Genomic DNA, 23,622 nt, shown 5'->3' on the forward strand with positions numbered 1-23,622 from the left:
CATACAGGTAAATGCTTCTTTCCCTTTAATTACCAAAAGAGTTGGTGTACTAATTATGACAACGGAGTTTCAGGTTTTTATGTTGTTTGCTTTTTTATTTCCTGTGCATTTCTTAAAGTTGTGTTTTTTTTTTTTTTTTTTTTTTTGTCTTGTTTTGTTTTTTACTGTTAAGTTTTTAAAAATAACTCTTCTGGGATACAATTCACACATCATTCTGGGATACAATTCACACATCATGCAATTTCCCCCTTTAAAGTGTACAATTTGGTGGTTTTTAGCACATTCCCAGAGCTGTACCAACCATCACCACAACCCATGTTGGAGCATTTTCATCACCTGGAGGGAGACTGAGTACCCATGCCCCGTTCCTCACAGCCACCCGTGTATTTACTGTCTCGCTGGATGTGCCCACTCTGGACACTTCATATGAGTGGGATCGTACTGCATGTGGTCCCGTGTGCCTAGCGTCTCCATAAGCATGGTGCTTGCAGGATCCATCCATGTGGTAGCATGTGCCAAGACTTCGTTTCTTTTTATTGCTGAATAATATTCCATTGTATGGTTATTCCACATTCTACTTATCTATTCGTCAGTTGATCCAGCATTTGGGTTGTTTTCACTTTTTGGCTGTTATTTACAATGCTGCTATGAGCATTTGGTTACAAGGGCTGTGTGAACATATGTTTTCAATTCTCTTGGGTGGAGATCTGGGAGTGGGACTGCTGAGTCATGTGGCAGCTCTGTGTTTAGTCATTGGAGGAACTGCCAGACTGTTTTCCAGGCTATTGCTCCACTCTGTGAGGGGGCCTCTTCCTGTACATCCTTACGGACACCTGGTGCTCCATTTGCTGCCCTTCTGAGGAGTGGGAAGCAGTATGGCCTTATCATTTCCCTCGTGGCGGATAATGTTGAGCACGTTTTCATGAGCTTGTTGGCCATTTGTGTATCTTCTTTGGAGAAATCTCTCTTCAGTCCTTTGCTTGTTCTTTGAATGGGTTGTAAGCATTCTTTCAATATCTTAGGTGCAAGTCCCATATCAGATATATGATTTGCAGAAATGTTGTCCCATTCTGTGGTCTTTCTTTACATCTTTTTGTTCTCTTGAGGATCATGGGGAAGAGGCATCTCCATGCTTATAGTCACTGTTCTTTCTGATACTGATACTGTCCTGAGTTTAGTCAGGGGGAGCCCCTCCCCAAGAACTCCTTTTCTATCAGCACAACCCCTCTCATTCTCACAAAGGTAGAATTTCAGCCAGTGTGAGGGCAGATCAGAGGGCTTTCCAGGCTTCTGCAGTCACAGCCCAAGGGCTCATCCCAGCTCGGTCCCGCTGCAGCAGAGAAAGCAGGCTGGCTCCCACCAAGGACTAAGTTTGTAGTCAGAGATGTGAGCTTCCATTTCTGTTGATGCCCTTGTAGCGGGGGCACAGGTAATGAAGGAACAGAAGGCAAGCTGAGGACAAAGCAGAAGCTGACACCCCGCAACCCCACCACCCCATGGGATATATAAGACATTCCTCAGGCACTCCTGGCTGTCCTAAAGGAAAAACAAATAGTTAACTTATAGAGATCACAATCCTGCAAGACCTGAGTCTTCTTCCTCAGTTTACTTACAAAAGCCTTAGCAATAGCTTCCAGAAGGGAATGTAAATATAATTAAATGCCCTTATAACCTGCAGCCCATCGACAGATACTTGAAGTGGGCAGCATGTAAGGTTCCTCCAGGAAGTTCCCAACTATCTTAATGTTAATGCCTTACTAGAGGGGAAAACAACCTTAACCTGACAATGGCAAGGCCTCCAGTATTCTGTGAGTCTTCTTTAGCATATGAAAGTTCTTTCTCGAAACCTCGTTTTCCTTACCTCCCCCAACCCACAGTATATAATCAGCCACCCCTCACAGCCCGGGGGCAGCAGCTCTTTCTGCCCACGGGTCCTGTCCCTGTGCTTTAATAAGCCACCATTTTGCACCAAAGACGTGTCAAGAATTCTTTCTTGGTCGTCAGCTCTGGACTCCACCCCACTGAACCTCACCTATATTCCAAAACCGCATCACAGGTTTGCAGGAGCACTTGGCGCCAGGGGTCCCAAACACACTGGGTCTGCTGTCACTGCTGACAAAACCCAAGCAGGGACACGAGTGGCTGTGAAAGAAGAAAGGGATTTATTTCAGTGAGGCCAACACTGGAAAGACAGCGAAAACTAGTGTCTCAAAGGCTATCTCCGAAGTGCCGAAAATATTTTCAGGTTTATGTAGGTAAATGTGGGGCAAAGATGGGTGGCTGTGTGCAGGTGGGCAGTGAAGGTCAAACTGATCATTGTCTCAGAGTCAATCACCGGTGGGGTCTTGCTGGCTCAGGGCAATCCTTGTTGCTTGAGGGGTAGTTTTGTTCCCTTGAGGAGATGCTTTGCCCATAGGGTCTTCCCCCTGAGCCAAGAGACCAGATGGAAAGAAGAACCCAACTGGAGAGTTTGAGGTCAAAATGGAGGCAGCCCAAGTCCCCGGTCATATGCTTCCCCAGAGTGGTTTTCACCACACCCAGAACCAAACAATCGTGTAGGAGAAGTTGAGATGAGGCCCTAGAGAGGGCTGGGGTACCTCTGACCTTTCTCCAAGGGCAGAGATGAACAGGATAACATCTCAGCCCTTCGTCCTCAGACAGAGTAAATAATGCTTGGAAGATTAAAGGTGGCGCAATATTTACACACTCTCCCTGATTAAAAAACAAACCATCTGAGCCTTAGCAAAGGGAAGAGGCTGGTGGGTAGGCCCGTGGAGGCATTCAAGCTGTGCTAACGTGGAATACAGGAAGAGGTCAACATTTACTGAGTCTGTGGTGGCCACTGTGGACCTTGTCCATATGTTACTCCTGGCAATTCCCACAGAAACTCAACAACATGTATGGTGTGACATTTATTGTTTCCGTTTTATAGATGAAAACACTGAAGCCGAGGGGGTTTTAGAGACTCGCCAAATGCAGGCAGCTAAATAAAAGGGGGCAGGATGTATTCACCTGATTTGAAGGTCCGGTTTCTTCTGCGGGCACACCTTGGCTGGGAGGGCACACAGACACTGGAACCCTCCGACCACCAATCCTACACGATGCTCCTTCCGAAAAGGCCCATGGTTCAGGAAATCTGGGAAATGCTACATGGGATAAGCTTCTTTTATGCTGTCACAGTTCAGGTGACCTAAGTAAAGGCTCTCAGAAGTGCAGCAGAAAAAAAATGAACCTTGTCAGATTCAAAGTTTCCTAAATACCTTGAACCAAGAAACACCTCCCCCCCCCCCCCCCCCGCCCCCGCATGGCTTAATTTCCCCCGAGGGTCCCAAGAACAGAGCACTGGAGAAAGCTGCCTATACTCTTAATAAAGCGTGGCCTGTTTTCCCCATAAACCAGCAGCAAGCAATCTAGGAGCGACAGTTTGCCTCCTGTGGTTTACCCAGTTCCCTCTCCCCTTTCAGTGGTTGGGTTTAGTGTCCTGGGAAGTTTGTGGCCTAAATCACTCATTACAGTAGGGAATGCAAAATAGTGATGTCTCTGTTTCCTTTATCCTTCACCATTTATTCACTAGGAAATTCCTGAATTGCCAAGTGAAGCTTCCTTGCCTGTGAAACTGTTTCTTTGTGACTTCTGTAGGAACACCATGGGAACAGTGAGCCTGGAAAAAAGTGGATGGGGACGGGCTGCTAATCCAAAAGCATTCACCAAGCTTTGGGGGCAGCACGACAGATTCATGACAGGTAGGACCCAAGAGATAACTTGGCAAGACAGTACACATTCATATTCCAGATGGTGCCCAGGCCTCTGAGTGCAAGTGTCCCCAGTTCTCACTGAACTCCCGAGTTTCTCAGCTTACTTATTTACTACATTCTTTAAATTACTAAAGCCATCAAACTAATGTGTGCTTCCCTAACTGCCAAAGAAAGGCAGGTGTTGGGCTGGAATAAAAGTGGGCAGCCGGACAAAGCAACATGTCTTTGTTTATAAAACACTTTCTCACCCACTAAGTACGCCTCAAAAGTTGCCTCGTCATCACAATAGCCCTCCCAGACAGACAAAATGGTCATTATAACCCGTTTCCAGAAGAAAACATGTGAAATGAAGTGTGTTAGTTCATAAGCACATCTACTGTTTCCTCTTTTCCTTATTTTTTGCTATTTTGAGAATTAGGTGAAAAAATGTAGCTAGTTTACTACCATATAGAAGATTTCTTCGACCATATGAGGCATCACAGAACTGCCTGCCATGAACCCCTGCATGGGACACCCAACTGGGGACCCTGACCCTCCTACAAACCCAAGCACTGCCCTGGACACACAGCGTGTGCAAGCTGCCTACACAACTCTGGCCCATGCAGGTGCTCTGTAACTGGGCCAGTTTTCCCCCACTCCGACTTCGGCAATCTGTGTGAGCTCACAGATCCTGTTCCTAACAGTCAACGGGGAAGCGCTGAGGACAGCCCCTGTGTGTGATCGTCATTTCTGAACTTGGATGGGCATGTGAGATTCCTCCACAAACCTGGGACTCAAAGTATTCAGCGATGTTTGCATTTTTACCTTCTATACTCTGTCCGTGTAGGGACCATGTAGGGTGTTTAGGCCTTTCTTAAGTTTTATGAAATAATGTAGCTGGATCTCTTGCCTACTGTTATGTTCTCTTATACATTGGACCATATAGCCTGCTCCATATTGAAAGGTTTTACCCATTTATTTGAGAGAAAGAGAGAGCACAAGCAGGGGCAGAGGGACAAGCAGACTCCCTGATGAGTGGGAAGCCCCACTGGGGCTCGATCCCAGGACCCCGAGATCATGACCTGAGCCGAAGTCAGATGCTTAACGGACTGAGCCACCCAGGCGCCCCTGCTCCATATTTATTTTTGTTTGTTTTTTTAAGATTTAATTTTTTGTCAGAGAGAGTGACAGCACAAGCAGTGGGGCGAGGCAGGCAGAGAGAGAAGCAGGCTCCCCACCAAGCAGGGAGCCTGACATGGGGCTCAATCCCAAGACCCTGGGATCATGACCTGAGCGGAAGGCAGATGCTTAACACACTGAGCCACCCAGGTGTCCCAATCCCTGCTCCATATTTAAAGTAGCAAAGATACATATTAACGTGGAAGAAGTCCTTCTCATTGTGGCAACATGAAATCATGGGGAAAGCATGGCTCTCAGAGTAAAACAGAACCAGATTCAGGTCCCAGGTTAGGGGCTCAGCAAGGCATTCTTCCCTTTATATATTCCTTTATTGGAAGTCTCTAGCTCGTATGCAGTGGGAAATTAACAGAAGGCTCTAAAGAGCATATTAAAAACAATGCTGTGCATCTGAAATTGCACAAGCTTGCTGGTCTGTCCTTGGTCAATGTCAAGCACCCGCCCAGAGCCCAAAGCGGTTACATCCAATCTACGTTCCTGCCAGCGGTGCGCCCGGTACCCTACACCTTCACCAAAGGCATTTCAAGGGACCCGATCGTCTTCACTTGGGGCCCGCAGAAGTCTGCAAAGACCCGAACCTAAGCCTCCCCCCTTCCCTCCCCGATCCGCCGCCGCGGGCTCCTGCGCCGCCGCCGCGCGCCCCCACCCCGGACTGCTGCGGGCGGTGCACGCCGGCACTCCCAGCGGGCCCGGGGTCCGGCCAAGGTGCCCTTGCGAGGACGCGGCCATACACCCTCATGCCGACGCAGGAACCCGGCCCGTCGGCGTCGGGACCGTCACCATCGCGCCGGGAGGGACCGCCAGCCAATCCCCGGCGGGCCCCGGCCGTTTTACGGCAGCAGGCCCCGCCCCCGAGCGCCGCTGAGGGGCGGTGAGAAGGTGTGCGGCGCGAGCGAGCCAATCCGCGTCGCCACTTCCAGCCCTGCGTCCTCCCATAGGCCGAGAGCCGGTCGGCGCGGCGCGGTCGTAAGGCGGAGCCGGCTGTCGTGAGGCGAGCCCGCGGCGGGTGCGGTGTCCGTGCTGTCCGCTAGGCTGGGTGTCATTGGGCTCCGAGGAGCGGAGGCGAGGGCAGTGTGGGCGGCCTGGTGTCGGGCACGGCCATGGCGGGCGCGCTGGTGCGGAGGGCGGCGGACTATGTCCGGAGCAAGGACTTTCGGGACTACCTCATGAGGTGACGAGACCCCCGGGCCGGACCCCCGGAACCACCGAGGTCTCCCGGAGGTCGGGTCCGCGCCGCCCGGGACGCGGAGCCACAAGGGCGCGGTAGCCGGGCGGCGGGGCAGCGGGGCGGTGGTCGAGCGGCGGGGCGGCGGCGGGGCAGGGGCCGGCCGGGCGGGGGACCGACGGGGCAGCGGGGCGGCAGCCGGCCGGGCGGGGGACCGACGGGGCAGCGGGGCGGCATCTGGCCGGGCGGGGGACCGACGGGGCAGCGGGGCGGCATCTGGCCGGGCGGGGGACCGACGGGGCAGCGGGGCGGCATCTGGCCGGGCGGGGGCCGACGGGGCAGCGGGGCAGGGGCCGGCCGGGCGGGGGACCGACGGGGCAGCGGGGCGGCAGCCGGCCGGGCGGGGGACGGGGCAGCGGGGCAGGGGCCGGCCGGGCGGAGGACCGACGGGGCAGCGGGGCGGCAGCCGGCCGGGCGGGGGACCGACGGGGCAGCGGGGCGGGGGACCGACGGGGCAGCGGGGCAGGGGCCGGCCGGGCGGGAGACGGCGGGGCGGGGGACCAGCGGGCAGCGAGAGGAGGACCCTCGCCCCCGGCGCGGTTTCCTGGCTGGAAGTCGCCGAGTCCCCGAAGTCGGGCGGGGCCTGGTGCCCCTGTCCGGCAGCTGCGCGCCCAGGTGTGCGGTGGCGGTGCCGGGCTGCGGGGCTGGGAGGCGCCAGTGGGAGGCGCTGTGGGAGCGCTGGTGAGCGCAGGTGCGCGGCAGGTGCGCGCGAACGCCTGTCCTGCAGCCACGGAAATACAAATGCTGGGTCCAGCTCGCCTTTCGGTTTTTTCGTTTGAAAGATTTTCAGTCAAAGCCGGGAAGGGAGTAAAATCTCACATTTTTTTTTTTTTTAATTAAGATTTTATTTGTTTATTTGACAGAGAGGGAACACAAGCAGGGGGAGAGGGAGAGGGAGCAGCAGGGAGCGCGATGCGGGGCTCGATCCCAGGACCCTGGGATCATGACCTGAGCCGAAGGCAGACGCTTAACGACTGAGCCACCCAGGCGCCCCTCACGTGTTTTTAGATACGAATATTCTGCCAACCAAAGTGGAGTATCTCCAAGGACATACTTTCTCTTACTCGATTTCCTTTCCAGTTAGAATCAAAGGGCGTTTGCGCGTAAAGGCCTGAAGACACACTTGCTGTATTTTATTTTCTCCTCGAATCTTGAGACGCCTGCTTTTATTTCAGAATATTTAGTATAACTTTGAAACAGTTTTAAATAGTTTTTTTTTTTTCTTTAGGGGTGTAATTTTTAGTTTTCCTGGGTTGTGATTTTAAAACTTAGGTAGGTGTAGGGCCGCGTTTTGGGTTTGTTCTTTTTTTTTTTTTCTTTCAATAGTTAATAGTGTGGTAAAGAAGCAAAGTGATGACAGCTGAGGAGAAATAAGTCCTATAACTATCCAAAGGATGCAGTGTGAAGGCAACTGAATTTTTGCCAGTATAAAAAGGATTAATTTTTAAGGCCTGAACTTTGTTGCAAATACTGTTTACTTCTAATTTTACAGAGCAGTACCATGAGAGAGAGAATTCAGTCTCAAATGATAGAGTAAATTTGGAAACAGGCTTCACTCCTGACTTTCTAGATAGGAAGTTTCTGTACTTAAATAGGACTGTGACTGGGGCGCCTGGGTGGCTCAGGTCATGATCCCAGGGTGCTGGGATCGAGCCCCCATGTAGGGCTCCCTGCTCAGCGGGAAGCCTGCTTCTCCTTCTCCCACTCCCCCTGCTTGTGTTCTCTTGCTGCCTCTCTGTCAAATAAATAAAATCTTTAAAAAAATTTTAAAAATAAATAAATAAATAGGACTGTGATTAATTAAGACAGATGTTTAGTACTGTGGAGCAGAGTGATTTATCAGATTAATGTGTTGGGAAAATCTGAGCAAGTAGTAATACGAGGATATGTTCTCAGTCCCTGCAGTTAAGTTTCTCTGGCTTTGAATGTTACCTTTTTTACTAATGTTTTCTGCTTTGGATAATGAGCCTTCCTAATCCTTAGGTACAGCTAGGGATAAAATTGTACAGAATAATTAAAAATAAAGTGATTACACTCATTCATATTTTTAAAAAATACTGATGGTTACCTAATGTTTGTAATAGTGTTATGTAATGTGATAATAGGAATTATGTAATAATAGGAATAATTTGTTCCTAACCAGGAAGAGAGCCTGGTTTTCTATTTCTTATTTCTATTACTATTTTTACTGTTATTTTCTATTTCTTTTTCTTTTTTCCTCTAGTAGATAGGTTTCTGAGAGCCAGGCTTCTCCATTAAATACTTTGACATATGGCTTAACCTTTTTTCCTAAGATTAATTTCATGTGGCTTACTGTGCATATACTTTTTCTAGTGTTACTTTGAGTTAAGCTTTGACTCAATGAGGAAAAGAAGAGAATTGCAGTGTCCAGGAAGAGAGCTGCCTGCTAGGGTACCAGCCAGAAGAACCACTCCTAACCAAGGGACCACAAGCAAGTCTAATCCCAGTGGACCTCGGTTACTATGACATGGGTTTAATGATAATGCCCTGTCTGGTTGGGTTCTTGAGAACATTAAACTGGATGAGGGACGTGAAAATACTCAGAAACTCCAAATCACAGTTCAATTAATATTCTATTTTTTGTGTGTGAGCAGAAACACAGTAAACTGTTACAGAAGAAGTTAAAATCTTCAGTGTGAGGCATAAAGCTCTGATTTCTGACCTGGAATTACTTCTGTGAACTGAGTGGGTGAGTAGGTGGAGGGGGCTGCCAGGCGTGGACTCCGTACCATTCTTGGCGCAGTGGGGTTTCCTGCCGGCGCTGCCAGTGATGGAGGTTTGAGGCTGGTATCCAAACTCTCACCAGATCTTTATGTAAGCTTTTTCTCCTGGAAAGAGAAACTCTTCCTCCTAGAACTTAGCAGAGGAAAGTTTTCCCTCCGTGTTCTTCCGGACTTCTTGCTCACAGCCCTGCTGTGCTTTTGTAAAGAAGAATGAAGCATAAAGAAGAAAACTTCATCGTGTCCCTCTTCCAGATCAGAAATGAGGTTCTCACCTCCTCGAGAACTTGTTCTATCTACTTTGCACTCCCTACCATCTGAAGATCTGGATTCTTTTTACAGCCTACTGAAGGGATATAGAGATTTTTCTAAACTAAAGCTGTTCCAGAATTTTAAAAACTATTTTAATAACATAGTTGAGCATTTCAGAAAAAATTTAAAATCATATCTCATACAGATATTTAAAGTTCTGTCAATCACATTTTATGAGTAAGATTGAAATGTCTTTCTTACTAAAGTGGATTTCCAAGTGTATTTTTTCTTTTTAAGATTTTATTTTATTTTATTTATTTATTTTAAAGATTTTATTTATTTATTTGCCAGAGAGGGAGAGTATAAGCAGGGGGAGTGGCAGAGGGAGAAGCAGGCTCCCCGCTAAGCAAGGATCCCAATGCAGGACTCGATCCCAGGACCCCAAGATCATGACCCGAGCCGAAGGCAGATGCCCAACCATCTGAGCCACCCAGGTGCCCCAAGATTTTATTTTTAAGTAATCTCTACACCCAACATGGGGCTCCAACTCATAATCCCGAGATCAAGAGTAGCATGCTATGTCGACGGAGACAGCCAGGCACCCCTCCGAGTGTATTTTGAAATGTTGATTTTTTTCACTGAGAAAGAGGAGTTAAGGAAACAGGCTCTAACCATAGGTAGTGTGTGGACTTTGATTGGATCCAGCATAGAAGAAAACAGCTGTAAAAGGCATTACCAGGACAACCAGGGACAATTAAATAAGGTCTTGCTATTAAATAATTACAGTTTTTACTATAAGTGATTTACAGTATTATTAAACCCAAATGATGAGTTAGAACCCTAGCCCTGGTAATTTTTAGCTGTGTGGTCCTGGGCAATTACTTACCTTTTGTGCTTTGGTAGCTGTTTAACAACATAGCGTAGTGCTTGACAAGAGTAGTGTTTCATGTTTAGTTCCCTGGGCTCTGGTACCCTCTTTGGTGCCTTCCATCTCTCATGATTTCTTACCTCAATGAGGGTCTTGCATCGAGAACTTCCTGGACCTCTGTCCTTATTACTACTTTTTATGTAATCTCCACGCCCAGTGTGGGACTTGCACTCGTGACCCTGAGATCAAGAGTCGTGTGCTCTACTGACTGAGCCAGCAGGCACCCCTATCTTTTTTTTTTTTTTTTTTTTAATTCTTCATATACCTTCTTGATGGAGTAAAAAAAGATAGCTCTTTTTGCTTTTGCTGTTCTGTCCTCATTCCTTGCTGTCCTTGCATTCCTTCCCTGTCTGGAATTTTGGTTAGGAAGAATAAATAAGATTGAACAAAGAAGTTGTGAGGTGTAGGACATATGCTTTAATGATTGAGTCAGTAGCAGTCTATGCAGATTTACTCTGCAGATTTACCCCCCTTCCTGCGAGGTGGACGGGTATGTGTATATGCATGTATGTATTTGGATATATACGTGTAAAGGATGTTTTCTTAAGCAGAACCTAGGTCATGGAGTGTTTTTAAATTCGTTAGCCTGTGAGCACACTTACAAATCTGAAATTAATGGGGTGTTTTCCATGAATATTCTTTAGTTAATAAGGTATGCTATTCTAATTTTAACTCCTTGTTTTCTGGAAAGCTTTAAAGATTTCTTACTACCCAGGTGAGAAGTTCCAGTAGAACAACAGGGACCCCTTCCCAAATGATAGACTAGCAGAGCTGGAACAGACCTTAGGTGTCTGATAGTCCAACACCTCACTTGCCACACGAGAAACTGATATTTAGACCAAACTTGAGACCCTCTGGACACCAAGTTTGTGGAGCCACAGCGGGAATGTCGGGTTAGGATTTAGAGGAAAATAGTAATGCACAGAAATGGTTCAAAAAGAAGTAGGGTTGGGGCGCCTGGGTGGCTCAGTCAGTTAAGCGTCCAACTCTTGATTTCGGCTCAGGTCGTGATCTCAGAGTCCTGAGATCGAGTCCTGTGTCAGGCTCTGTGCTCAACGCAGAGTCTGCTTGTCCCTCTCCCTCTGCTCCCCACCCCCCCCCCCCGCTCGTTCGTTCTCTCTCTCATAAATAAATAAATTAATTAAATCTTTAAAAAAAAAGAAGAAGAAGTAAGGTGTGAGGTACTTTGTGCCTCTCCTCTCTGCCACGCTGCTTCTGGTACCCTGCCCCTGGTTTTCCTTCCCCGCCATATAACTGACCTTCAGACATCTCATGAAGCGGGTAGTGCTGAACAGAACTGGCCACGAGAGAGCCTTGCTGTCTGCACAGTCCAGTTTCCAGAGGTCCTTTCTGTTGTCCAGTGAGTTTGGACCAGCAAATGGTCCAGTGGAACATCACCCATTCTAGTTGTGAAAACTTCCTCACTTTAACTTGAATTAGAAAATCTGGTAAAACTTGGTGACAATAAATAAGACGTAGGTGAGCATTTTCAGGCTGCAGGAGAACTGCAGCTTAGAGCATCTCAGACTCTTACCCCACTTTACTGTAAGCAGTGGCTTAAAGAGACCGTATGAGGCTGTCGCTTGGACCCCTTAGTGCTATCTAAGCAAGTGACCAGTTAGGCGGACGAACAGTGCTTTCAGAGAAAGCTGACAGGTACGTCTGCAGTGTTCAGGAGACATGAAAATACAAATGAGCTTAGAGGAAATCTCAAACCTACCAGTCACTTCCAGATTAAAGAGAAAAACAAGATAAGGTTTTTGGTGTTTTGTTTTGTTTTGTTTTTAAAAAAAACACATGGTGGTTGTCCTTCATCACCTCCACCATCATCCTCAGCCGGGAAGGTTGAGTTTCCCCCTGAGAGTTCAAGGTTGTAAGTGAACACAAGAAGAAAGACCCTTATACTTTTTTTTTTTAACTTCATGGAAATAAAGGCAGCATACCAAATAAAGAGAAAAATCAAGGTGTTTTTTTTTTTTTTTTAAGATTTATTTATTTGAGAGCATGCATGCACACTGGTGAAGGGGTTGGGGGTGTGGGATGAGGGAGAGAATCTCAAGCGGACTCGGCACTGAGCGTGTAGCCCGTCTCGGGGCTCCATCTCACGACCCCGAGATCATGACCTGAGCCAAAATCAAGAATGGGACACTTAACTGACTGAGCCACCCAGGTGCCCCAAAACCACGGGTATTTTTTTACAGTTTTACATTACTCTCCCCAAATTGAAGTTTGTGTGTTGCTTATAAATTTATCATTCTTTGGAACAGATATTCATACACACTAAGAAGCTTTTCTTTTTTTCATTAGCATGGCTCTGCAAAAATATGCATTCCAGATTTTCTGACTTAGTAGTTGATTCATGTTTTGGACAACTGACATAGAATTAAGGGATGTTGAGTTGTGGATTTTTGTATTTACCAGTGTTGTTTAGAATTATTTTATTCTCTGATTGTTTTACAGTCATTAAATCACTAATCAACATTACGTTCTTTTTGAATTTTTATTCAGCTTATTTAAACTCTTAACAAAACAGCTCACCCATTTCTCACATCCCCCACCCCCTGCCTCTGGGAACCACCAATCTGTTCTCTGTATCTATTGAGCTTATTTTTTTGGTTTTGTTTTTTAAGATTACACATATAAGAGAGATCACACGTATTTGCCTTTCTCTGACTTATTTCAGTTAGTGTAATGCCCTTGAGGTCCATCCACTTTGTAGCAAATGGTAAAATTTATTCTTCGTTATGGCTGAGTAATATTCCATTGTATATGCACTACAGTCTCTTTATCCATTCGTCCATCAGGGGACACTTAGGTTGTTTTCATATCTTGGCTGTTGTAAATAATGCCTCAGTGAACATAGGGGTATACATGGCTTTTCAAATTAGTGTTTTTGTTTTCTTCAGATACCCAGAAGTGGAATTGCTGGGTCATATTTAATTCAGTTTTAATTTTTTGAGGGACCTCCATACTGTGTTCCACGGTGGCCACACCAGTTACATTCCCACCAACAGTGCACAGCCAGTTTACATTCCCCACATCTTTGCCAACACTTACTTTTAATATTTTTGATAGTAGTCATTGTAACAGGTGTGCAGTGATACCTCGTGGCTTTGATTTGCGTTTTCCTGATGATTGGTGAATGTTGAGTATCTTTTCATGTACCTGTTGGCCATCTGTATGTCTTTTTTGGAAAAAAGTCTATTCAGATCTCCTGCCCATTTTTTAATCATGCTGGGTTTTTTTTGCTATTGAGTTGTATGAGTTACTGTTTTGAATATTAGTCCTTTATCAGTTACATGATTTGCAAATATTTTCTTCCATTCAATATGTTGCCTTTTCATTTTACTGATGGTTTCTTTTACTGTGCAGAAGCTTTTTAGTTTGATGGAGTCCCACTTATTTATTTTTGCTTTTGCTGTCAGATTCAGAAAATCATTGCCAAGACCAGTGTCAAGGAGCTTACCGCCTAGTTTTTTTTTTTTTTTTTTTTTTAAGATTTTATTTATTTATTTGACAGAGAGATAGAGCCAGAGAGCACAAGTGGAGAGAATGGCAGAGGGAGAGGGAGAAGCAGGCTCCCCACTTGAGCAGGGAGCCCGATGCGGGGCTCGATCCCAGGACCCTGGGATCATGACCCGAGCCGAAGGCAGACGCTTAACCATCTGAGCCACCCAGGCGCCCCCACCGCCTAGTTTTCTTCTAGGAGTTTTATGGTTTCAAGTCTTTAATCCATTTTTGTGTCTAGTATGAGATAATGGTCCAGTTTCCCTCTTTTGCATGTGGCTGTCCAATTTTCCCAATACCATTTATCGAAGAGACTGTCTTTTCCCCATTGTATGTTCTTGGCTCCTTTGTCATAAATATATCGACCAAATAAATATGTTTGGGTTTATTTCTGGGCTCTATTCTGTTCTATTGATCTGTGTTTTTATGCCAATACTATACTGTTTTAATTACTACATCTTTGTAATATAGTTTGAAATCAGGGAACCTGATGCCTCCAGCTTTGTTCTTCCTTTTCAAGATTGCTTTGCCTATTCAAGGTCTTTTATGATTCCATGCAAATTTTAGGATTGTTCTATTTCTGTGGAAAATGCTGTTGGAATTTTGATAGGGATTTCATTGAATCTGTATATTGCTTTGGGTAGTATGAACATTTTAACAGTATTAGTTCTTCCCAACCCTGAGCATGGAATAGCTTTGTTTATTTGTGTCTTTAGTTTCTTTCACTAGTATCTATAGTTTTCAACATACAGGTCTTTCACCTCCTTGATTAAATTTATTACTAGGTGTTTTATTCTTTTTGATGCAGTTGTAAATGGGATTATTTTCTTAATATCTTTCTGATAGTTTATTATTAGTGTAAAGAAACAACAGATTTCTGTATACTGATTTTATGATCTGCAGCTTTACTGAATTTGTTTAACATTTTTTGGTGGAGTCTTCAGGGTTCTCTCTATTTTATATCATGTCAACTGCAAATACTAACAGTTTTTTTCCCTAAGATCTTTTTTTTGTTTTGTTTTTAAGATTTATTTATTTGAGAAAGAGCACATGAGCAGGGTGAGGGCAGAGGGAGAGGGAGAGACAGTCTCAAGCAGAGTCCCTGCTGACTGTGGAACCCTTCTCGGAGTTAAGTCACACGACCCTGAGATCATGACCTGAGCCGAAATCAAGAGTCACTCGACGGACTGTGCACCCAGGTGCTCCTTAAAGATTTTATTTTTAAGTAATCTCTACATCCAACGTGGGGCTCGAGCTCACAACCTCGAGATCAAAAGTCATGTGCTCTACCAACTGAGCCAACCAGGGGCCCCACAAACAGTAACAGTTTTACTTTTTTCTTTCCAATTTCAATGCCCTTTCTTTTTCTTCCCTAATTGCTCTGGCTAGGACATCCAATACTATGTTGAATAAAAGTGGCAAGAGTAGACATCCTTGTTCCCAATCTTAGAGGAAAAGCTTTTAGCTTTTCACCATTGAGTGTGACATTAGCTGTGTGCTTGTTTTATGTGGTCTTTATTATGTTCAGTTACTTTTTATCAATACAGTCTCTGTTTCTCCTTTGTTGAGAGTTATCATAAATGGGTGTTCAGTTTTGTCAAATTTTTTTTTCTGCATCTATTGAGATGGCTCATATTTTTTGTATCCTTCATTTTGTTAATGTGGTACAGTGCGGTATATATAGGACATTGATTTGTGGATGTTGAACCATCCTGGACTCCCTGGAATAAATCTCACTCGATCATAGTGTATGGTCCTTTTAATGTATTGTTGAGTTCAGTTTGCTAATATTTTATCGAGGATTTTTGCATCTATGTTTATCAAGGATACTGGCCTGTAATTTTCCTTTTTGTATGGCATCCTTGTTTGGTTTTGGTATCAGGGCAATGCTGGCCTTGTAAAATGTTTTTTTATAAGAGTTCTCCAGTGAAGCTCTGTGGTCCTGGACTTCTGTTTGTTAGGAGGTTTTTGATTACTGATTCAATTTCTTCACTAGTAATCAGTCTGTTCAGATTTTCTATTTTATCTTGATTCAGTCTTGGTAGGTTGTATGTTTCTAGGAATTTATCCATTTCTTCTAGGTTGTCCAGTTGTTGGTGTACAATTACTCATAGTAGGCTCTTACAGTCCTTTGTATTTCTGTGGCATCACTTTTAATATCTCTTACATTTCTGGTTTTATTTGAGTTCTCTCTTTTTCTTGGTGAGTCTAGCTAAGGTATTGTTTATCTTTTCAAAGAACCAGCTCTTACTTGTATTGATCTTTTATCTTTTTTGGTTCCAATTTCATTTATTTCTGCTCTAATCTTTGTTATTTTCTTCCTTCTAATAACTTTGGGCTTCTTTTGTTTTTCTTTTTATAGTTCTTCAAAGTATGTTAGATTGAGACTTTTCTTGAGACTTTTCTTGTTTCTTGAGGTAGGCATTTATTGCTTTGAACTTCTTTCTTAGAACTGCTTTTGCTGCATCCCATAAATTTTGGTATGATACATTTCCATGTTCGTTTGTCTCAAGGCATTTTTTTATTTATTCTTTGACCTATCAGTTATTCAGTAGCATGATCTATCTTGGAAAATGTTCATGTGCACTTAAGAAGAATATGTATTCTGTTGCTTTTGGATGAAATGTTCTTTTCTGGTCTGTTAACTTCATCTGGTCTAACTTGCTAGTTAAGGCTAATGTTGCCTTACCGATTTTATCTGGATGATTTATCCATTGATGTAAGCAAGGTATTAAAGTCCTTCTATTATTAAATTGATGTCTGTTTCACCCTTTAGGTATGTTAATAGTAGCTTTATATATTTGGATGCTCCTATGTTGCAACTGTTATGTCCCCTTGTTGGATTAACCCTTTTACCATTATGTAACACCCTTTTTTGTCTCTTATTACCCTCTTTGTTTTAAAGTCTATTTTGTCTGATATCAGTATAGATAACTACATTCTTTTGTTTCCATTTGCATGGAATCTTTTTCTATCCTTTTAGTTTGTGTGTTGTAGACAGTATATAGATGAATCTTGTTTTTTTTTGTTTTTTTTTTTTTAACCAATTCAGCTATTCTTTTGATTGAAGAATTTAGTCTATTTACATTTAAAGGAATTGTTGGTGGGTATATGCTTATTGCCATTTTGCTTATTTTCTGGATATTTTTGTAGTTCTCTGTTACATTGTTCTCTCACTCTCTTTCTTTGTGGTTTGATGACCTTTATTTTTTGTCATTTACTCTAGGTTTTGCTCTGTGGTTACCATGAGGCTTATATATAACAACTCGTATCTGTAACAGTCAGTTTTCAGTTGATAACAACTGTAAGTTTGATCTCATTCTAAAGCTCAACATAACCCCCTTATTTTATGTTTTTGCAATATTTTACATATTTTTTCTTGTCTGTCCCTTAACTAATTATTGTAATCATTGTTATTTTTACTACTTTTGTCTTTTAACCTTCATACTAGCTTTATAAGTAATTAATCCACTTACCTTTGCTATATATTTATTTTTCCAGTGAGATTTATTCTTTCATATGTGTTCTTGTTGCTAATTAACCCCATTTCTTTTAAGGCTAATTTAATGGTGATGAACTTCTTTAGCTTTTGCTTGTCTGGAAAATTCTTTCTCCCTCCTTCAATTGTGAATGATAACTTTGCTGGGTAGGGTGCAGTTCAGGAAGAGTTCTGAATCGAAAACTAAATTATCTCCAAGTTGACATTTTAGGTTTTAAAAACTATATCTTTTAAAATATTTTTGTGGGAAAAAATGTGCCACTGGTAGTTTATGGCTAATTAAATATGGTTCTTTGTTCAGATCCTGAACAAAGATGCTTTAAGAATAATGACACTGCAAAAACCAAAATATCCAGTCAAGAAATGGGCAGAAGACATGAACAGACATTTTTCCAAAGAAGACATACAAATGGCCAATAGACACATGAAAAAGTGCTCAACAGCAGTATCAGGAAAATATAAATCAAAACCACAATGAGATATCACCTCACACCAGTCAGAATGGCTAAAATGGACAAGTCAGGAAACAACAGATGTTGGCGGGGATGCGGAGAAAGGGGAACCCTCCTACACTGTTGGTGGGAATGCAGGCTGGTGCAGCCATTGTGGAAAACAGTATGGACGTTCCTCAAAAAGTTGAAAGTAGAGCTACCATACGATCCAGCAATTGTACTACTAGGTATTTATCCAAATGATACAAACATAGTGATCTGAAGGGGCACCTGCACCCCGATGTTTATAGCAGCAATGTCCACAATAGCCAAAATACAGGAAGAGCCCAGATGATGTCCATCGACAGATGAATGGGTAAAGAAGAGGTGGTGTGTGTATATATATATATATATATACACACACATACACACACACAATGGAATATTACTCAGCCATCAAAAAGAATGAAATCTCGCCATTTGCAACACTGTGGATGGAACTAGAGGGTATTACGCTAAGCGAAATAAGTCAGAGAAAGACAAACACCATATGATTTCACTCGTGGAATTTAAGAAACAAAACAGATGAACACAGGGAAAGGGAGGGAAAAATAATAAAAGATGAAAATAGAGAGGGAGACAAACCATAAGAGACTCATAACTCTAGGGAACAAACTGAGGGTTGCCGGAGGGGAGGTGGTAGGGGGATGGGATAACTGGGTGATGGACATGAAGGAGGGCACGAGATGTGATGAGCACTGGGTGTTTTATGCAACTGATGAATCACTAAATCCTACCTCTGAAACTAGCAACAACAAAGAGTGGTGACACTGCAGCTGAGTGTAGCCCACAGTCTGCTAGGTTACACTGTCTGATCCAGTAAGGCGGTCCACCCCTCCTGCCACAAAGCACCCTGCCCAGTTTGGACTTCCTGTGACATAGTCTTGGGTAACACAATCTGTTACCACAGTTGAAACATAATTCGTTCTAACAATTCACTTAACTTTGAAAGGCTCTTTCTAGGCTTCTTGTATTTCATAATAGAACCTATTTGAAGAATATTATTAGCACTGTCAACAAATGTTTTCATGCTGGAAATTAGAACCTTCTCAACCTCCAAGTCAAAATGGTGAGAAGAGCCATTTGGGTGTGTGTTTATAAGGGATTTTATCATTTTACTTCATTAACTCTTTCAGTATATAAACTTTTAAGATTTTGCTGTACAAAACAATTAACCTGTATCCTGCAAAAAGAATTGCCATTTCAGAAATAGAAGTAATTCATTATAAAACTTTTGATGTATTTTTAAACGGTACCAAGTTTAACATTCAGAAAAACACAGTGTTGAAAGTTTTTGCTACTCATTCATTCAGCAAAGACTTTCTGAATGCTTGTAAATGCCAGGCACTGTTTGAGGTTCCAGAGTTTTGAAGTGAACGAAATGTATAATTACATGACTATTTTTAGGGCTTTCGTTCTGGTGATAACCTGTTAGTAAAAATGGCGAGCTCACTGTTGCTAGAGTTCTGCAGCACTCCGTTCTCTTCTCGTCATTTCCAGAGAAATGCTGTGTGCAAGCCTGGGCCGCAGAAGGCAGCAGAGCATCGTCCCCGTGGCCTGTCCAAGTGACACGCCATGAATGTCAACACACACCAGATCTCAGACACTTAGTACAAAGAAAGAATGTAAAATATCTCATTGCTAAGTTTTGGTTGAGTACATATTCATTAAAATATTTTTGATATGTTAGAATAAACAATAAAATTCTGTAGTTTCTTTTTACGTCTAATGTGGCTTCTAGAAATTTTAAAATTACATATGTGGCTCCTAGTGGTGACCTGCATTATATTTCTATTGGACAGCTTCACTCTAAGGTTATGTTTATTTTCATAAAATTGAGGTTTAATTTCGCTGGGTCAAAGTTGTTGGGAATGCGTCCTGCTCAGCTGGTCGTTCTGCTGCTGAAACTTGAACACTCGTGTGAGGTTGAAGTAACCTAAGAACCGAAATCTTCCAAAGCATCTGATCTTTTTTTTTTTTTCCCCTCCCACATCTCTCCTGTCTGAACCTTGGGGACTCTTCACAAAATAGTACGGTAAGAACACTGTTCTACTTTATTTCAGGCTCTTGCAGGCTTTGTGCATTGCCAGACTTACGGACAGCAGACCTGGCTTCCTTTGCTTGAGCTAGCAGATGCAGATGCAGCCGCCATGCCTGGTGGCTCTCCCAGTGGCCCCTTGGTGGTCCTCATCCACTCGGGGCGCTCACTCCTGGCAGGACCAGTGCATCGACTGCTGAGCTGGACCAAACACGTATTTCCAAACAGGGAAGTGGGAACTAGAAGCTTGCACTAGATAGAAAGGATGCATTCTTAACTTTCTAAGGTTGGATCTTGTAGTAAACTAGTGTTGAGATCATTTTTACCTTTCATGTTCTTTTTAAGAAACCTGTCTGAAGTGTAGCTCAATGTTCATCATCACAAGTGTGTATACCGCCCCTAACTTGCAGAACTGTTCATGTGTAACAGTCCTCACACTAGAACCTGTGACGCCACCCTTTGAGCGCAAGCCCCCCAGGGCTACTTGAGGTGTCAGATCTACGCCATGGTCCTGCTCCTTGGCCCTGGCTGTGGGTGGAGACCCCTTTGTGCCTGGTGGTGGAGAACTCTCCAGGCTCTGTTCCAGCCCCAGCTCTATGCGTGAGAAGGTAGACATTGGGACCAACGCGCAGAGCAGAGCTATCTATGGAAAGAGATGAACTAGAAAAAGTTGAAACTAGACCAAAGTGGAGAAAGGTCAGGTCAGTAGGGGAGGAAAGGGAGACACTGGCATGACAGGGAGCGGAGAAAGCAAGGGCCTCCCAGGAAAAGGACAGGTGGGGACAGAAGGCAGCTGGTAAGGGAAGGCGAGGCCCCCTCCCTCTCCAGACCTCTCCAGAGCTCCGGGGGGGAGAGGGAGGGGAAATGGCCACCCCGCGTCCAGGTGTAAGAAATAACAGTTCCAAAAGTGTGGGTCTTCCTCAGACAATATCCAGTCCGAAGACAAGAGGACTCATTAGCCACCCCAGAACCTCAGATCCTTTACACCAGCTGCGTCTGATTTTCGGGGGTCGTAACTGTGCTGTAGACGCTTCCATGCTTAGCTTGCTGGCCCTGTGGGGGCTCTGGCGCTTTACAGCTCCTGGTGGCCTGGGCCTCCTGCTTACATTGAAGCATGTTATGTAAGCGTTTCGAAATATTCTCCTATCATGCCAGACATAATTCTCATTTACTTTTCTTGTATTTCCCTGGTTTCCTACTTCTTACGGAATTCCGGATTTTAATGACTCCTGGTCAATGTTAGAAATGCATTCAGCAGTCTGAGCTTATCTTAAATGCTCTGACGGCAGAAGTGGATCACTGATAATAGTCTGATAACTGAAAAGGGTGTTTAGCCAACAATGTGTGGTTTCTCTCATACTTTAAAGTATTGCAAATTGTACATTAATAAAAGAATTTTCAATTTAATGGGAGAAGCCACTGAACTTAGTTCAGCCTCAGAACTTCAGTCGATTGGATGTTGTTGCTGTTAAACATGGACGTCGTTTTGCTGTCCTGGGACGGCTCCCGTCACAGCCTGAAGAGCTGTTGAGCCCTTTCCAGGCGTAGGTTGCTGCTAGGACTTCAAAAGTATCTTCCAGTCTTAATTTCTTAGTATCTCTGGGGTTCTGAGTGATTTCCAGGCTCTCTTATCCAAATACAGCTCATAGGAGCTGAAAAGCCGGTTCTCCCCTTTTAAGTTGCCTTCCTCAGAAACAATCTCCAATCTGGGATCGGCATTGTAAGAGAGATTGACAAATACCTTAATGAAAATTTGAAAAAGAGATTTTGATAGTTTAAACATTACATTATCGAGAACAGTTGTAAGGAGGTTTAAGTTGCAGCCGGCGGGAATTGGGTAAGAAGTTAATCTGATTTAAAGTTCTCTCAGTGGGACGGAGATTACCTACCGGTAAGCTGGAAGTTGGTGCGGACCTTGGTGAAGGGCCAAGTCCTTTCTGACTCGGGGCTCACCCTGGAAGAGCCTCCAATGTCCAGGCAAGCCCTTGAATAGTCCGTGCCCAGACGTTAAGTGGCCATCCGTTAACCAGTAAACCCGCACGATGTAAACATGAAGAATGATTTCGAACATTCCCATTATAGTTTAAAGGAAGAAATTGCAGTGTTCACACCCCGCCTTACCCTTCTCCTCTCCTCTCCCCTCCTCTCATTTTGTAGCATTTCTGGGGCCCTGTAGCCAACTGGGGTCTTCCCATTGCTGCCATCAATGACATGAAAAAGTCTCCAGAGATTATCAGTGGGCGGATGACATTTGGTAAGGACACAGATTTGAATAATTGGGAGGACTTTAGGCTCCTGTTTACATTTCAGGTTTGTAGCTCCAGATACTACAGTCACTGTTGGAAAATAACATACAGAATATGATGGCACGGAAGGGTGTTGCTTGTGCATGCGGAGGAAGAAAACGGTGTTGCTTGCAAATATTTATCCAGGAAGTGTTAAGGTCCTGTGTGCCTTTAGATCTAGTACACACAACTGAAGAATGTGTCCTCTTGCACTTTATTTGGAAGAAGTGCCTTTAAATTTATTTGGAATCCTGATATTTGACCATAAAAGTCTCATGGGGATTAAGTGGCCATTCTTTGAGACAGTGGGTTGGGAACAGTTCTAAGGGGACAGAAAAAGCAGCTAGAGCAAACGGCCCACTCTAGCAAACAAACGTGTGCCTGAAACGTTTACTAAGTAGAATACCTCACAGTAGAGAAAATACAGGATGAGCTTCCCATTCTTGGGAGCGTTTAAGCAACAACTTTTATCGTATGGAAAGTTTTAGCAGAAGAGCTCTTTTTCTGATGAAGGTGATTGGGCCACCGATGTGTGATCACACCGGCTCCAGGTCTGCTGGATTGTGAGTCTTTGCTTTGCTGTTTGTGGCAGCTCTCTGTTGTTACTCCTTGACGTTCATGAGATTTGCCTACAAGGTTCAGCCTCGAAACTGGCTTCTGTTTGCTTGCCACGCCACGAACGAAGTAGCCCAGCTCATCCAGGGAGGACGCCTTCTCAAGCACGAGTAAGCAGATCCGATTTAATCGCTTCTGTCTTGGGAACTGGGGAGAGAGAAACTCAAATCTCGAGGCCTTGGGGGGGCTGGGTGTGAATGTGTGTACGGAGACAGGTGTTACCCGTTGGGGAAGCTGGATTCGGAGCAAAAATGTGCTGTTGGGAAAGAAGAAATATGCTGCTGAATTTAAAACCCTGATTGGCCAGTGAATGCAATGCAAATTAACATTTTTATAAAATGATAAGTTGAAATAAATGTAAAGGGGTCTCTGAACGCCACCCAAGGCCTTTGGGGTGGGCAGTGAAATTTGTTTCTCATTGAATTTTTTGTGTGTTTGTCTCCAGGATGAGTAAAAAGGCATCAGCGTAACAATGGAACTCGAGAAAGCAGGTCTGCGGAGGGACAGTGTCGCCCAGCGCTCCTCAGAATAGTCTTGCTAAGGAAAATAAGCTGAATGCTATTTTTACTAACCAATTTTTCTAGAAATAGCTGAGAGTCCCTAAACCAACTCTCTGCTGCCTTACACATACCGGATGTTTTACTTCTCTTCATAAAGAGTAGCTCAAAATATGCAATCAATTTAATAACTCCCAATGATGGTTTTATCTGCAGTAATATGTATATTACTTGGTAGAATTTACTTAATGAAAAACCGAAGAGAGAAAATTTGTACTTCTTAGCACTAAAGCACTCAGAGTCCTTCACTCTTTACCGACCAGGAGCCCACCGCGGGCTGGCCACACGCGCTGTCCTCGCCAGCCGTAGGGAACGGGTCTGTGCTTCCACGCGGCGTGTATATTCAAGTGCTGTAACTTAATGGCAATAAATGACTTAAATATTTGTCAAACGAGTATGATTAAGTATCTTGCTGTGCTAGAATATGCCTGAAAAGACCGTTGTGGGTAAGAGTGGAGCTCCTGGGAAGGCGTCCCCGCGGCTGGAGGGTGGCGGGCTGCTGCTGGGTCCGCGGGCGCCCGGCGGGAGGGGGCCCACGGCGACCACCGCCCTC

The 23,622-nt window shown here is 44.3% G+C and overlaps 1 protein-coding gene across 3 annotated transcripts; it reads left to right on the plus strand.

The window, feature by feature from the left end:
* Positions 1–5,922: 5,922 nt before the first annotated feature.
* MPC1 (mitochondrial pyruvate carrier 1) lies at positions 5,923–23,460 on the plus strand. 3 transcript variants are annotated; one of them, XM_078054487.1, is made up of 5 exons: positions 5,923–6,102; positions 7,974–7,977; positions 21,770–21,866; positions 22,490–22,622; positions 22,958–23,460. In XM_078054487.1, the coding sequence occupies exons 1-5, from the start codon at positions 6,032–6,034 to the stop codon at positions 22,980–22,982; spliced, it is 330 nt and encodes a 109-aa protein (XP_077910613.1). In that variant the 5' UTR covers positions 5,923–6,031; the 3' UTR covers positions 22,983–23,460. The 3 variants fall into 3 exon arrangements, with proteins under 3 accessions (XP_077910613.1, XP_077910612.1, XP_035978794.1); XM_078054486.1 differs by lacking the exons at positions 5,923–6,102; positions 7,974–7,977 and adding an exon at positions 16,811–16,892; XM_036122901.2 differs by lacking the exons at positions 5,923–6,102; positions 7,974–7,977 and adding an exon at positions 19,489–19,609.
* The last annotated feature ends 162 nt before the right edge of the window (positions 23,461–23,622 follow it).

Source organism: Halichoerus grypus, chromosome 9 (assembly GCF_964656455.1).
Source record: "Halichoerus grypus chromosome 9, mHalGry1.hap1.1, whole genome shotgun sequence".
In the NCBI taxonomy this organism is placed as follows: domain Eukaryota; kingdom Metazoa; phylum Chordata; class Mammalia; order Carnivora; family Phocidae; genus Halichoerus; species Halichoerus grypus.